This window comes from Thamnophis sirtalis, unplaced genomic scaffold, assembly GCF_051295495.1.
Source record: "Thamnophis sirtalis isolate CommonGarterSnake01/CBP01778 unplaced genomic scaffold, rThaSir2_p1.2 scaffold_6, whole genome shotgun sequence".
Taxonomy (NCBI): Eukaryota; Metazoa; Chordata; class Lepidosauria; order Squamata; family Natricidae; genus Thamnophis; species Thamnophis sirtalis.
The window spans coordinates 16,792,002-16,808,540 of record NW_028261386.1 but is presented as its reverse complement, the minus strand read 5'-3'; the positions used below and the strand labels follow the sequence as shown (position 1 = coordinate 16,808,540).

The following is a 16,539-nucleotide window of genomic DNA, read 5'->3' as shown; positions in this document are numbered from 1 at the left end:
AGAGGAAGGACGCAGAGGCGCCCAAGCTACCGCCTGATGAGTTTTATGGCAGGCGTTCTCATCTTTGTTATCCTCCGCCTTGAGTCCCTCCAGGAGATCAGATGGGAGCACAGAAGAGGAGGTAAGAGCTGCCACAGGAGGGTCTACTGATTATTGTTCAAAATAATCTTGAAATTGACAAGCTTAAACAAACCAGTAAAGGCGGGTTTGTCGGAGGCAGCTCCTTCATCCACCGAGAACTCAGGTTCCAGTCTGGGGAGGATGTCCTCCTCCCAGTTGGAATCCTCATTCGCTAGGGAAGAATGGGGAGACTGAGGTGGATGGGCCATGGAAAACTGCTTCTCTAATGTCTTCTGGCGACGGAGGGCATCCTTATCTGGGCCTGAACCCTGCTTAGACCCCGGTATAGAATAGAGCTTGGTTGCCCTGATAGCTTCCCAGGCAGCCTTGCCAGCCTGTCTAGAAAATACCCTGGAGGAGCTGGGAATTAACTGCTATAGGCAGGGAATAAACCTCCACTCACCACCTTTACAGTTACAGTCAACAGGCCAAAGCGCTCTGAAGAGAGACACAGAAGGCAACTGATCGCAATTGCAGCCAATGTATATTTCTCACCCCCACTGATTGCAAGATGAAAGGGACAAGAAGATACAATCCGCCGATAAATTGGACAGTCTCATGCTGCGACCTGCAGAGAGCCACGTGACCAGGCAGCTGCAGCAACGTGCTTGAGAAACCCAAAGGAGCAAACAAAATGGTGACCGGAACTTCCGACCTCCTCAAAATGGCCACCGGAACTTGCTGCAAGCCCTGAAACCCCGCACCAATCACCGGCTCCCTTAAGAAGCGTGGACAGCGGCAACAGAGACCTCAGCAGGGAGCCTGATCACAGCAGGACTGCTTCGATCGCGCTGGTGTCAGCACTCTGACCCACACACCTCCCTCAACAGCTGCTTGTAGCCCTGCAGCGCCCGGGCGAGCCCAGGACACCGGTAGGGCTGAAAGGTGATCTTCTTGCCAATTAAAGGGGAAGGAAACAAATTTGCTCACCAAGCCTGCTCACCAAACTGAAGAAAAAGATATATAATTCAAATAGGAGAGTCCAAGCAATCTGTAGGGGTAAAGAGAAACTCTAAGTGCGTTCACTGGGCATACTGAATTGAAAAAAATTGAGGATGGTCAGCACCAGAGGCGTGGCTTAAAGTTCCAATCCAGTCCTGGGCAGATTGGATGTATTGATAGAGCCAAGATGGTGCAGTGGTTAGGGTGCAGTACTGCAGACCACTTCAGCTGACTGTTAGCTGCAGTTCGGCGGTTCAAATCTCACCGGCTCAAGGTTGACTCAGCCTTCCATCCTTCCGAGGTGGGTAAAATGAGGACCTGGATTGTTGGGGGCAATATGCTGACTCTGTAAACCGCTTAGAGAGGGCTGAAAGCCCTATGAAACGGTATATAAGTCTAACTGCTATTGCTATTGCTATTAACCCATGCTTGGACTCTCCAGAGCAGCACCCAGAAAATATGACCCTGTCTTATTTTCGGGGAAACACAGTATATGCCACACCAAGCGAGATTATAGAATAGGCATTTTGGCCTATATGAGAATAAAAAGGCACGCTACTATACTTCTAATGTAAAAAAAACCTCAGCAAGAACAGGAACTAATATAATTTAATAAACTCTTATCATAGTATTTGCTTTAAAAATCAACTGGAATGAAGCAATTCAGTAGAAATACCAATATTATTTCTTCCTGTCATGCCCAAATCAGATAAAAGATAATGCAGCAACAAGATGCAGTTGACCCATACAACTATTTATGGTTATACTCTTAGCTACTTCAGCTATATACTCTTTGCAACCTCCTGGGTACTAAAATCTTTCTATAACGTTTACCACAATGCTTTGTTCTATATAATTTTTTGTCTGGACTCCATGCAGTGCCTACCTTGCATGTTGGGTCCATAGCTTTCCTTCTGTTGTGTCTGGTATGACTGCTGGTTCTGACCATATGAGCCTTGTTGCGGGCTGTAGTTTGGCTTCTGGTTGAATGAGCTTTGCTGCTGCTGCCCAAAGCTCTGCTGAGGTTGCTGATTTTGGCTGTAACCTGACTGCTGGTCATATGAGCTTTGCTGTCCCTGCTGGTTATAAGGTGACTGTTGATCAAATGATCTTTGCGGTTGACTGTAGCCTTGTTGTTGGTCATAGGACCCTGGCTGCTGGCTGTAGCTTGAAGACTGATTGTATGAACCTGGTTGCCCATAGGTGGACTTCTGGTCATAGGAAGACCTTATATTGAAGCAAACAAGAAATTAACTGCACTCTTTTTTTTATTCAGAAGTGCATACAATGATACAGAGACAACTTTCATGGTCTTATCCATTCAAAGCAACAAAGAATGTCAAAATCTCCAGATACAATCAAATAGAATAAAGAAAAAATGTATGACATCAAGGTCAATTTCCTTCTCAGTACAGGAACCTGAACTAAAGCATCCTTAACAAATCAACGCTCAAGTTCTGCCTGGATACCCAGCAAGGGGGAGTGGGAACTTTCACAGCTGACTTTGTAAGAATCTTTGCTCATAATTAAGTTTACATGTTGCTGATGTATATAAAATTCAACTCCCGAACTGGATCTGTGCATTAAGTCAGACTTAAGAATGTGAAGATTGTAACTACCAAGTTATAGTCATATCTTCTTCCTTCCAAGAAATGACTGCATCCCTTCAGTTAGATTAGCCAAAATTCCCTGTCAAAATACTGATGTTGTGATTTGGGTAGAAGACACAACAGAGGGAGAGCACATGGTTCCCCTAGACATTTTCTCTCCTCCCTAGTTAATAACTGAAAATTATTGGTTAAGGTCAAAAAGAATATAGGGTAACAACTGATAATCCAATCAAGTAGGAAGTAGGAAGAATTAATATAATTAGGCTCAAATAAAAAGAAAACAAAGGCTATTTCTCTTGTTTAAACCAGCGGTCCCCAACCTTTTTGGATTTGCTGACTGGCAGTGGCAATGGTGGGAGGGGAGGGGAAGAGTATATGAGAGCAGTATAATCCTGCAAATGCAAAAATAACCATGACCACCCGCTGCTTGCAGAGTCTGGTTCCCAACAACAGGTCGCAGCCCAAAGGTTGGGGACCTCTGGTTCAGACTACTTCTTATATAAAATCAATTCAGAAAATTTAAAAAAATGTTTGTAACATTGAAAACAATTTATCAGTGGACCAGAGCACTCCCACCAGCTGCGGGAGGCTTGTGTTCACACAGCGGCAGCAACAGAAGGATGCAGAGGCGCAGGGCGGAAGGAAGATGATCCGGACACACTGCGTGGGCTGCAAAAAACCCAAGAGACATGAAGACAGGCCTCCTGCAGCCAGCCGCCTGCTCCACCCTGACTCTTGGCCTTCTGCAGCGTGTTTGGATCGCCTGCCTTCTGCCCTGCACCTCTTGCCTCCAACTGCTGCCACACAAAGAGGCGGCTCTTGCAGCCAGCCGGCCATTCCAGCCTGATTCTTGGCTTTCCCACACCCTGCACAGTGCTTCTGGATCACCTGCCTCCCCCCCTACCTGTCAGACAGATGATCCACTCACTTGTGCAGCAAGGGTTGCGGCTTCTGCCGGACAGTCAGCCCACGTTAGCCACATCCTGTGCTAGCCATGTCCAACCCCCTTCACTAGGGATTATTTTTGGGGTAGGGTTTATATTAGGTGCATGCTTAAAAATCAGACTAGGGTTTATTTTTGTAAAAACATGGTACTGAAATCTTGAATCATTTATGAGCTCTTATTTTTGAGAGTGTTTTCCCCACTGATTTCCCAGACAAAAATTAAATGTAAAAGTCATGCTAACCAGAGGAAAAAGATATATTGGATTACTGTATTTTTCAGAGTATAAGACTCACCTTCCCCACCCCCTAAAAGTGGGTGAAAATTTAGGTGTGTCTTATAGACCAAATACAGGCTTCCCGAAACCTCTGTGCGTTGTGTTTTCCCCTTCCCCAGCCCCCAGAAGCAGAGTGCTTCTGGGGGCCGGGGAGGGCAAAAACGCGACGCACGGAGGACAAAATTTTTTGTTTTCCTCCTGTAAATTTGTGTTGTCTTATAGTCTGGTGCGTCTTCTAGTCAGAAAAATATGGTATGTCTGCTCTAGTCACTATTATCTCCAACCCAATCCCCACAAAAACCAATCAATTGCTACATTTTTATTAAAGGTTTTACGTAGAACTTTTACAAAGTACTAGTTTTATAGCCGTCATGTACATGGCAACATCAGTAATGCCCTCATTTTCCTTTTTTTACAATTAATGTAAAAGAGGAAAACAAGATTGCTTACCTGCCTGACAAATCTTTCTGCTGCCCAGGATTGCCGTAAGATTCCTGGTTATACGGGCTCTGGTTCTGATTTTCATATCCACCATATCCTGGCTGGCTACCTTGCCCATAACCTGAAGATCCAATAGGGAATGCTTTAGGTAAACCGCGCCCTTGAACGGTGTATATATACAAAATTGTCAGCATGCTCAACCAAACCTGTTGGGGTCTGTGCATAGTTCCCTTGATAGTTTCCTTGATAGCTTCCATAGCTTTGCCCATATGATGAAGTATCTCCACTCTGATCATAACCGGGATATCCCTGCAATAAATAAGCAGGTAAAAAATTAAATAAGGCTGGATTTATTGAGTCTAGTTACATTCGAAAAGCATTACACTTAGGTTGTAAATGGCAATTAGATAAACTGATATATCTTAGTCTAATGTGTTTCTGGGAAAATATTTTTCTTTTTTGCCTTTAATTGATCTTTCTTTTTCTGTTTTGTAAAAAGAAAAAGCATACATGTATATACATAAAGTTTTACACAACAGTTCATTAAATGATTACATTTTATTATAATTGTACCTTAGAGCAGTGATGGCGAATCTATGGCACGCATGCCACAGGTGGCACGTGGAGCCATTTGTCAGGGCATGCGAGGGGCTGCCCTGTCAGCTGGCCAGCGCGCATGCACCCGCTGGCCATCTGAGTTCACCCTTTTTTAAAGCCATTTTTCGCCCTCCCCAGGCTCCAGAGGCTTTATAGGAGTCTGGAGAGGGCGAAAAGAGCCTCCCCTGCTTCCCACGCCGGAGGCCCTCTGGAGGCTTCATGAGCTTCCCTGAAGCCTCCGGAGCACAAAAAAACGCCCCTATGGGCAAACTGGAAGTTCAGGAACGGTCTTCCTATTTGCTCAGAGGGTCGTTTTGACTGCTCGAGGCTTCAGGGAAGCCTCCTGAAGGTCCCTGAAGCCTCCGGAGTGCTTCCGGGGGGGGGGGGGGAGGCTGTTTTCACCCCCCCCCCAGCTCCTATAAAGCCTCTGGAGCCTGGGGAGGGTGAAAAAAGCATGCAAAAATGGGTGGTTGCTCCTTTAGTGCGCGCATGCGCACTGGGGTGGTCGCGCATTGCATTATGGGTGAGGCACACCCGCACACGACCCCTCCTGTGCTCCCCCCACTTATGGCATGCAAGCCAAAAAAGGTTCACCATCACTGCCTTAGAGGGTTATTGTGAAGATTACTGAGGAAGCCAATACCGTTAATTTTTTCAGCTGCCTGCTTTATATCCATTTGTTTCTTTTACTCAAGGTATGAATGCTACAAAATTAGCCCTCTGCTACATGGCCCACTCCAGGTTTGTACAGACTAATTTCCCAATATACCTCAGGTGTCCTGTCCCCCCTTTACGGCTCTTAACTAACAGCAGGCAGACAAACTTAAAAGGACTTTTCTTTATCAGTTCTCAGTTCAAAGTGGCTGCAAGCCAAAATAACATAAATTAAAGTCTCTGCCAGAAGATAACGGACTGAAACACAAAACTTTCTTACGGCAAATACAAGGTGAATCAAACGAAAGCAAAGCCCTTCTTCCAAAATCTCTACGAATCAGGGTTACAGAAGTCAAACCACTTTTCCAAGTGTACAGCAAAGAAACCACAATCAAGGATCAAGGAACGCACGAAGGAACATATGAAGGAACGTATGTTGACTCCCGCGACTAGGGCAAGGGCAGCATCCGTCCTTTTATCTCCAAACCTGCTTCTAACAAGCCCCAGTTGCATAATGAATCTTGTATCCCGAAAAGACTCACAGCAGACATCTGCTGAGTCACAACACTCAGGTATATTGTCTCAAGGTAACTGGAGGATGGCAAGTTAAGAAAATGCACTAAACACATAAAACACTCCAGCTATCTATCTCTGCATGTACTGAGAAAAGATAGATCATTTTACAATAAATCTTTGATTTAATGTATTTAATTTGCTGAATAGCTATATGTTGTGTGGCACGTTGGTGGCTGCTATTGAGAGGAGCAAAGAATGTATAGCTGTGGAAAGATGTGAGTAGACCAGGGAGGCACACCAGTGGAATACATTGTGTTGACAAACCGATAATGGTAGATGAAAGAATGTGTTGGGAAGGTTGTTGGAGGAAGATGGGATGCTGTGTTGGGACACTAGTAATAGGTAAAAAGAAGGAAAGGAACTTTGAAAATTTGGGATGAACAGTCAGGTGAGAGCCCAATTAGCACATCAACAGTGAGATAGTCCTACACTAAAAGCCTATTCTTCTTCTGCCACCTATTTTTCCCACAACAACAATCCTATGAGACGAATTGGGCTGAGAGAAAGTGACTGGCCCAAAATCATAGCCAGCTTTTACTTTATAAATTAATGCTTCAATAAATTAAAATACATATAAGCAAGGCAATAGGATTCCACTGATTAGTAATTTTAGTATGACTATGTTCTGTCATCTCAGAAATATTTTTTTAACCTTTCTCCCCAAGTGTTGCCTCACTTCTCCTCTACAGGAGAGTAAGATATTATTTACTATGTCACAATCACAGAAGCAAGTTGGGGTGTGTGTGAGGGTGCAATAATTATTTTGATCACAAAGAAAAACATTTTGCATATAAAGAAGCAATGATGCAACTGCTCAGCCTACCTGTGGCATATGTGCATAATTTTGATTTCCTTGATTGCCATACCCTGCATAGCTGGGAAGAAAAAGATTAGGACGTTTAAAAGAAGTGCAATTACCACCCACTATTGGGACAAAACAAACATTTAGATAAAACAAAACCTTGTACGACATCTTTAACACAAAATAAGTATTATCTTCAGTTGTTTGATACCCACCCACATAAATACAAGGAGAGAGAAGACAATGAGAATGTACACATGAAAAATGTTAAAGGGGAAGGGGGAAATATTCCTATGCAGCAAGATCAGAAGATCCAACCTTGCAAAGGAAAATGAATATTGGATGAAATGTAAAAGTAATTTACTATTATTTTATACATTTTTTAATTTCACAATAAATAATTATTAAGTAGCTAACATAAAAAACTAGAAAGAACCCCTTCTGTATCCAAAAAATTCAACCCAGAATGTCAGTCATTGTTTTTAAACTATGTCATGGCCCTGCTGGTGCTATATACAGGTAGTGGTCAATTTATGACTGGTACTAAGAGACCATTTGAAGATATGACCTATATCCGTGCATTTACTTCTAGACCATAGCATTTGATTTATGACTGCCATATCCACTTAATGACTGCCATGAAAGTATTGTAAAATTGGGATGTCACCATTATGACTTATGACCATAATGGACAGGCTCTCTTACAATTGTAACTTGAGGATTATCTGTACAATGATTTTTTTTTTTAATTTTGCTAGTTGCCTAGCCATTCTGGCCAAATACACCACTACCCCCCAAATGTAACCTCCGTTGGGAAAGATCCAAGAGAAAGAATTGTCTTCTAGGAAAAGTAGAACATTTTTAGTCCTCTTCTACATGAGGCAATCTTGAATTGGTACTACTTGTATTTGTGCCAATTGGCAGAAATTCTGAGAGCACAGCCTTTGGGAGCATTTTGGCAGCTCAGTCAATTAACTTGTGGCATAGTAGATACTCCAGAGGAATGGTATCACTGAAAACATTCAGAGACAGACCAAAACTGCTTCAAAGAATTGGACCGTAAAGCTGGTGATTATATGAAAGTGCTTTGAATTGCATCAGAGAAGACAAAGCAAGGAAACTAGAAAGGCATGTGCAGTTCATAGTGTTTTACATAGGGGATCTGAAGTAAAAAGGTTGTCAAAGGAAATAAGCACTTTGTGGTAAAAAGCCAAAAGAACATATATCATAGACTGGGGACACTGAACATACCTCATTCCCATTTGACCATAGCATCTTTATATACAATGTAAGGACACATACCTTTGCTGATCCCCAGATTGACTGAAACTTCCAGAATCTTAAAAATAAATAAATATATGTAAATAAACTGCAACTAAGCATGTAGTCAAAGAAGACATTTACATCTAAGAATTTTGAACTACTATAATTGTAAGTTGTGAAGCCCGTAAAATTTATTTTGCATCTCTTAGGAATCTCTTTATTCAGACGAAAATCCACATTCTGTTGTGCAGAGTATTATGTTTAATTTCTTCTGTTAACATTTTACAGGAAGGGACTTTTAGTTTTTAATCTTGAAATCTGGGCAAATGAAAATAAATAGAGGGGTGTCTAATTTCGCTTGGAAAGCAGATCTTCATTTCTACAGAGGGTGCAGAGGACTAGCCCAAAGGTCCTGAAGACGTGGGTTTGTCAGCAGGCCTGGGGATTCCAAATGAAGATGGAGTTGATCAAGTGGTTGATTTGATTGTGTTGCTGCTGCAACAGGGGTGGGATCAGATTCTATGTTGTAGATTTGTAATGTTGCAACCCTCCCGGAGTTACTATGTGCGAGTTGGGCAGCCATATAAATTTGTTTGATAATTAAATAAGACTGGTTAAGAACAGCAAAGAAAATACAGCATACACTTGATTGAAATAAACCAGGATGTATGCAGAGTATAAATACAACAAATGATGTTTGAAGGTGCCCAAAACAAGAATCAGGGACATTGGTACACCAAAATTGACTGGTTTAATTGTTTCAACATGGCAAGCATTACAATAATCAGTACTAAAAACACAAGACTTATCTCATCAGTTTCTGGTTCTATCCTAGGGGAAAGAACTGTATATGTAAGTTTTGTTTTATTATGCAAACTATTAAATGATGTGAAACATATAAATTAGGGGTTGGGACTAGGTTAAATAGCATCTCACTTTGGAATATCAGTTTTAGATGAAGTTGAAAACCAACAGACAAACTTATAAGTGTGCATCCATTATAAAAAAAAGATCTAGAACAGATTAGGGATAATTAGAAATGGCACTGAAAATAGATGCCAATATAATAATGACCAATGGTGCAACATCATCTTGAATATTGTATGCAGTCCTGGTTTCCATGCCTCAAAAAGAATAGAGTGGAGCTAGAGAAAGTTCAATGGAGATAAATTAAGATGATAAAGAGGCTGCAACAGTTTACCTATGAGAAAAGCATGTGGCATTTGGGGTATTTTAGTCTACAAAGGAGATCAGTGAGAAGACTTAAGTTATAAAATCACAGGTAGTCCTTGACTTACAGCCACTCATTTAACAACCGTTCAAAATTACTGAATTAAAAAAGGGACTTACATCCAGTTCTTGCAACTATCACAGCATCCTCGTGTTCACATGAGCAAAATTTGGGCCCTTGGCAACCAATATGTATTTACGAAAGTTGCAGCATCATGAGATTGCCATCTGACATCTTCCCAGATAGCTTCCTACAAGTGAAGTCAATGGGGGAACCCAGATTCACTTAACTCTTGATTCACTTAACAACTGTAGCAAAAAAGGTTATAAAATCAGGCATGACCCACTTTAATAACCACCTTGCTTAACAATGGAAATTCTGGTCCCAATTGTGGTTGTAAGTCAAGGACTACATATATGCACAGGTATGAATAAAGTGAATAAGGGAATGCTATTTGACCTGTACCAAAATATTTTAAACAAAGGTTATCTAACAAAATTGAATCCTGGAAGAATCAGAATAAAAGAAATTATTTTAAAAAATAATTTTTAACACAATACAGAATTCAACTTTTATCATGAGATGTGCTAGCTATCAGCTTGTCCTTAAAAACATTATTGAAAAATTAATTAAAGTTATGGGGATCATGACTATTAGCTTTGATGGCAATGTCACTGCCTTTGAAAACCATCTGCTGGGAGACTTGTCAGCTTCCCTGTGCAGTTAGTTGGCCATTGTGTGAACAGAATGTTGAACTAGATGGTCCTGGGGTTTGAGAGCAGGCAACTGTTTGAGCCAAAGCAAAGGTGTTGCTCTCATGTAATAAAAATAATTTTTGTATGTGATTTTTTAGAACATATTCTAAAGATCTATAAGACTTCCTCTAAAATCAGTATGGATTAACATCCAGTTAATCCAACAGGATACACATAAGAATTTTAGTGTAACCAAGTATAAACTCATTATAGTAATGACAGGAAGAACACAACTTACAAGTTCAGATAGAAGACCAAAGTTCACGATATTTGATAATTCATTGACTGAATATAAAGTATGTTTTATTTTCCAGTCAGTAACTGGAGATGGATTGGTGCTTGGATCAAGTGTGATTTTTAGACACAGTGAATGAGATATGCTACATCTATTACTATAAATAGTTCATCTGAGATACTACTTGTTAATGCTAGTCAGTCACCACCAACACAATCAAATGTATATATCACAAAAGTAAATCCTGTGTAATGGGATCTGGTTATGCGGAAACCTGTACTTTGTTTCAAAGACCAAAGCCTGACTATAAAACATGATATGATCATGTGGAAGGGTTCTGCTTTCTACCATACACATATGCATGCTGCAGATGCTTCCTTTCATTCCTTAACCTCTTCTGCAACTTATCGAAAGCATTTTTTTTAACATTATGTACATTCTTATAATAAATTTAGAAGGCAGTAAGTTCTAAATATGTCAAAATCAAAGAAAACTGACACAGCTGTAGAAAAGCTAGATTTGCAATGGTAGCTTTACTCACATTTGAAAGACACTACTTAAGCTCACAAAACATAAAATAAGCAACACAGCCTTTATGAGAAATGTAGTTCATTAGCCATCAAAACCTGAGATAAACTTGAAGGACACTTTACCTTTAGCTGGTGATCTCAATTACAATTCAAAAAAAGAACAGGTAAGTTAAGTATTCTTTAAATGAAATGTAATACAAGGCAAAGCAAAGCAGAGTGGGCAAACAAGAATGGACAAAAAAAAGTGCCTGACTGCAGAAGAGAACTGGTCACAAGTATACCTGTTTCTTAAAAATAAAATAAAAAGACGCCGCAGAGGTTTTTGCTAATCTATTTAACTCCATAAATGTGGAGCAGCTTTTATCAGATATACTTAAGCTTAAACCTTAGTTAATATGCTCTCACCTTTATTATGCTAATCCTTTTGTTATCAGAAAGAGATTCATACTATTCCTTAAAATACATATGGAAGAGGGTCGCTTAATTAATTTATACTAACAGTTAAAGTACTATGCCTTAAAACACTATATTGAAGATTGTCTTGTTAAAAATTTGCCATCCAATCATTAAAATCTGCATAGAAATCCTTTTTGAGGGCTGTATTTTTCAGATATGGCAAAGCAGGTCTTATTCTCAAACCTTGAAAAGCTTTTTCTTCACCATCAAATAGTATAGTGCTTAACATACTGAACTGGGAACAGGAGATCCAGGTTCAAGTTCCACTGGATTATAAAAGCCCACAGGAGAATTTGAAGCTAGTTTTATCTGTCAGTTCACAAGAGTAAGACTGTATTGAGCAAAATTGCAGGATATAGTATTCACATACACTTGTTGCAGGAGGAAAGATAAGACAGTCCTCCTTGTAAATTGATTTAATAAATAGTCTCCTCCCTATTTGTTACAATCTTTGTGTCGCTTGCATACTGTGGCTAAACTTATAGAATAGCTAACACAGGGAGCCTGCTAGTTGTACTTTGTTACAAAACACCCCTTTGCTAACCTCAGAAGTTTCCTTACTACTTTAGTTTAAGTATCTGAGATTGGGGGAAGAGGCATATAGATGTCATCCTAAAGACTATGCGGCACTTGTATATAGTTCATTTTCTAGGAATGCTTATAGGGCCCATATTGGGCTGAGAAGTACCCTATTAATTTATAATAATGCTGGCATTTTTTTGAGAATTATATATATTTCCCATTAATAATTTATTTTTATTAAAAAGAAACTAAAACAAAAATGAAAAACAGCCTGGCAAACTTAATGTGGTTTCTGAGCACATTCTGAAAAATATTTTTTTACTTGCTTCTTCCATCATTTTTCTAGCCAGCCCCCTCCCCCAAAACTCTGTTAAGGACAGATTTTTTTTTCTAAGACTACTATTATTCATATCCTACAAAGTCACACTTTCTACAGAACTTGTCAGGGTAGTTCTTACATTTTTATTAGTTATATAATAAAGGAATCATGAGAAGTACTTTCACAACAACTCTCTATATAAGATATATTAAGCTAAGAAAATAACTGGCCCAGGAGTGCCTGAGAACTTCATGAATAAACTTAGCTTAGTTTACTTTATTGCCATTGCACATGGTTTAATGAAATTAAATGCCATCTTCAGTGTAGGTTATAACTATAAAAATAAAAACACAAACATACATCCTTTACTTTCTATATCATTGAAATTGAAAACCCGATATTGCACTATACCTGTGATGGCAAACCTATGGCACGTGTGCCACAGGTGACACAAGGAGCCTTCTCTGCAGCCACGCAAGCCATTGACCAGCTAAGCTCTACCGTACATGCATGTGCTCCTCCTGCTGGCCAGCTAATTTTTGGGTCTCTGCAGTGCATGCAGAAGCACACGCATGCAGGGGGGGTTGGAGCGGTCTTGCACACATGCGGGGGGGCGGCACCCCATTTTTGGTCCCAGGAGGCTTCAGGGAGGCCTGCTAGGCCCAAAACGGGGAGCAGGGGGTTCGCACACACATGCGCAGAGGGGGGCGGGGCACATTGCTTTATGTGTGGGCACACACACACACACATGCTCTCGCGCGTGCTCACATGATTTTGGCACGCATAGAATTCAATATGGTTACTGCCCTGGTATAGATGCTGTTTTTCAACTTATTGACTGAATTAGTTCTTTCCATCCTACATTAACTACAGCACACTGGCTTTTTTTTTAAAAAAAAGATTAAGTACAAATAAAATAAACAGCATATTTGCGAGGTCCGGTGAGGATGAGGAGACACACAGATTTATTTCAGTCATGTCCTGCCTGCCGAGTTTCCCACACAGGTCTCTGTACGAAACAGGTTATTGGAGAAAGTAAGACTTTGGTCAGCCCCAGAGAGGCTTTTTTTCGTATTCTGAAAAGCTGAGTTAAAAAATAAAGGAGTACACAGCATTCTTTTGTAAATTTAATACACGGACACGGATTCAAGTTCGGGGGAAAGAATAATAATAATAAATGAGTGGGCCACGCCCAGACTGGTCAAACCTAACTTGAATAAGACCGATAAGACCCGGGCGGAGATTTCGAGGTTGAGGGAAGGTAGAGTGGTCGAGCGAGCGCAGGCGCAGTAGCCTCTAAGATGGCGACGGCCAGAACGGTCCCGCTAGGGCTCTCCCGCCTCCTGCATATACCACGCCCTCTCCCGCCTCTTTTCAGCCCTTCTAGTGACAAGCCTCAGTTTTCCTCTTTCGCCCAACAAGGGGAGAAGGGGGAGGAAATAAACCTACCCGACGCCATCCCGGTCACCAACCCCAACGGGCAAACCAGCGGCGGGGGAAAACAAAAAGCCCTCCGAGCGACACACTATATCTACCGCCTCCTCCGCCAGCAGGCTGACTGACTCTGGGGCGGTAGCGTAATCGACGTCGCCGTCGCGTCGACTGCGGGGTGACGCAGCCAATCAGAGGTGGCAGAAGATACCAACTTGAACGACGCCTGCAGCAAAAAAGGGGGAAAGTGAAAGGAGAGAATTGGAATAACCCGACTCATTTGCGGGATGTGGGGGGGGGGGGAGAGAGAGAAATAATTAGAAAGAGTCTCTGTTCCCAAATGGGCTGTACCACCGTGGTTATTAAAGAGGGGGAGGATGACAGGCTAGGAAGGAATGTCCCATCGAAGCCTAAATAATAAATAATCTGCTTTCAGGCAAAATGAATTTCATTTATTTATTACATTTATATCATGTCTTTCATCCAAGGAATTTAACATAATAAACAAGGTTCTGTCCGCAGAATATTGATCCTCACAACTACGGGATCGCTTAGGTCACTGCTCAGTCGCAGAGCCTTGACATGTGTGGACTTCAAATCCCAGAAATCCCTAGCAGCAGATTCACCTTGTTCCCTCCCTCCAAATCTTTTAACCATAATTTATAATTTTATTGCTATAAATATAGTTTTATCGGTTTTAACTTTTGTAAGCCGCCCAGTTGCAATTTTTAAAAAAATAAATAACAGTAATGTCAGGTGCTTAGAAGTGGGGATGATAACCTTTTCCAGATTTTGCAGGGAAATTCGTGGGATTCCTTTCCAGAAACTTCAGTTACAAAATCCAAGATTTTATTATGAAAGGAATTTAAGGTTCAAGGTGAAAGCTGTTTTTAAAGCTATTGATTGATACAATTTATGACTTCCCCTGGGAACTCTGGGCATCTAATCACAGCAATACAACCATAAAAATATAAGACATTTAGATATGATTGTATATTTTTTTCTTTTTATCCAATTTCAGGCAAATGTATTGAGTTCTGAATCAGTGTCTGGACCCATAAATAAGAAAGATTAAGATTAAGAAATAAAGATGGTGAATTATGATAAGAATATCTCCCCAGGGCAGAGTTCAATAACAAGTTGCCTGAAGTCCCTAGTGTGATTACAGCTCTTTGATTCTTGCCGAACTTTCCAACATTTCTTTATTTAATATAAAGTTTATTAACTGTAAGTATGAAATGAAAACACAGGAACAAAGTGGAGAAGTAAGAAAAAAAGAAAAGTACAAAGAAAATGGAAAAAAATAATGACTTTCAACTTTTTTCAGTAAAGTACAAAAGAATTACAACCTCAATCTTCTCCTTTACATTTTGCAACATTTCAAGCTATTTCTATAATAACAAAACCAGGCTAATCATCAAAATCTAAAACCAAAATTTCATTTTTATGAGTTTTGAGGGAAAAGTCCAGAAGCAGTTTCCAAATAGAAACAAAGATAATTCTCTTTGGTTAAAGCCGTTTCGCCATCTCTGTTGGACCATCCACGGTTCCAAAATTAGTGTTTCTTTCCATATTTGTACATATACCAGTGGTGGAATACAACCTGTACGCCCCGGTACAGGCGTACCGGTGCCTGCTGGGAGCACCATTCCGGTACGGTGCTCCAGAGGGCCCACCCACCCGCCCGCTCTCCTTACCACTATTTGACCCGATCAGGGCATTTGCGCACCCGCACGGAGCATATGGCACCTGCACAACGCTCTGCCAAGCAGTTGGAGCGTTGCGGGCAGTGGGTATGCAATGCACATGCTGTGCGCGTGCACGTGGTGAACACCCTGCCCCCTTGCACTGTACCGGTTGCAATGGGATCCGGAACCCACCACTGATATATACCGTAATATTCCCACTTCTGTCAACGCATATGATAACAAAGCCCTAAATTTTCTGTCAAATTTTTGGCCTCACAAATCTAAAAGAAAAACTTTTGGTTTCAATTTTATATTTATTTTAAAAATTCTACTGATTAAAGTAAATATCTGATCCCAGTATTTCTTTACTTTATCATAAGTCCACCAGAGATAATATATATTTTAAAAAATACCCTTGGAATTGCAGCTGCATTTCCAACACACATCTAAAACTCCTTTATATATTTTTGACAATGCCTGTGAGACATATTATAATTTTTTTCTTTCAAATTATTTCAATGCAAATTTTAATCAATTAATCCACATATTAAAACTTTCCAACATTCCAAAACGCTCTGGTTTTGCACACCAATCAATTATATCTGCTTATTTTGATTGTTTTGCATTTTTTACTCTTGCCGTAATCAGGATATTAGACCTATTGATTACATCCATAGTGGGCAAAAAGTTTTCAAAGATGAGAGATTTTAACATTACTGTGTTTCCCCAAAGACAGGGTCTTATTTTCTTTTGACTCCTGAAATAAACACTTGGCTTTATTTTCAGGGAGGTCTTATTTTTGAGGTGCAGGAGGCCCCTTAACCTCTGTCCATGGCCTGCAGATCAGCTGATCCAGAGAGGGCCGGAAGTTCTGTCTCTGTTTCTGGCACACTCTTGCCAGCCCTAGCATGGTTGGGCCTGTCGCTTTTTTTGTGGCTACCACTAAGAGAAGGGGCGGGGTAGCCAGGGTTTGTGGGAGCAGCCTCCGCAAGGCCATTCCTCGCGGATCACAGGTGTATGTAGAGTGCATTTCTCCTCCCAGGAAATGGCAGGAACCAACTACACATGCATTTAAATATTTTAGGGGAGGGCTTATTTTCAGGGGAGGACTTATTTTAGCACATGCACTCAAAAGCCTGATTGGGCT

General features: G+C 40.8%; 1 protein-coding gene across 4 annotated transcripts in view; it reads right to left on the bottom strand.

Annotated features, from left to right (window-relative positions):
- Positions 1–13,872, bottom strand: part of TAF15 (TATA-box binding protein associated factor 15) — a 38,872-nt gene extending 25,000 nt beyond the window's left edge. Inside the window, exons 1-6 of one of the 4 annotated variants that reach the window (XM_014058935.2) lie at positions 13,723–13,872; positions 8,265–8,301; positions 6,984–7,035; positions 4,540–4,642; positions 4,343–4,454; positions 1,949–2,289 (exon numbers count right to left, since the gene is read on the bottom strand). In XM_014058935.2, coding sequence (XP_013914410.1) covers positions 1,949–2,289; positions 4,343–4,454; positions 4,540–4,642; positions 6,984–7,035; positions 8,265–8,301; positions 13,723–13,732 — 655 coding nt within the window. In that variant the 5' untranslated portion in view covers positions 13,733–13,872. Of the gene's footprint in view, positions 1–1,948; positions 2,290–4,342; positions 4,643–6,983; positions 7,036–8,264; positions 8,302–13,722 lie in introns of those variants that run through there. The other 3 variants (XM_014058937.2, XM_014058938.2, XM_087717274.1) reach the window with 3 other exon arrangements.
- Between the last annotated feature and the right edge of the window lie 2,667 nt (positions 13,873–16,539).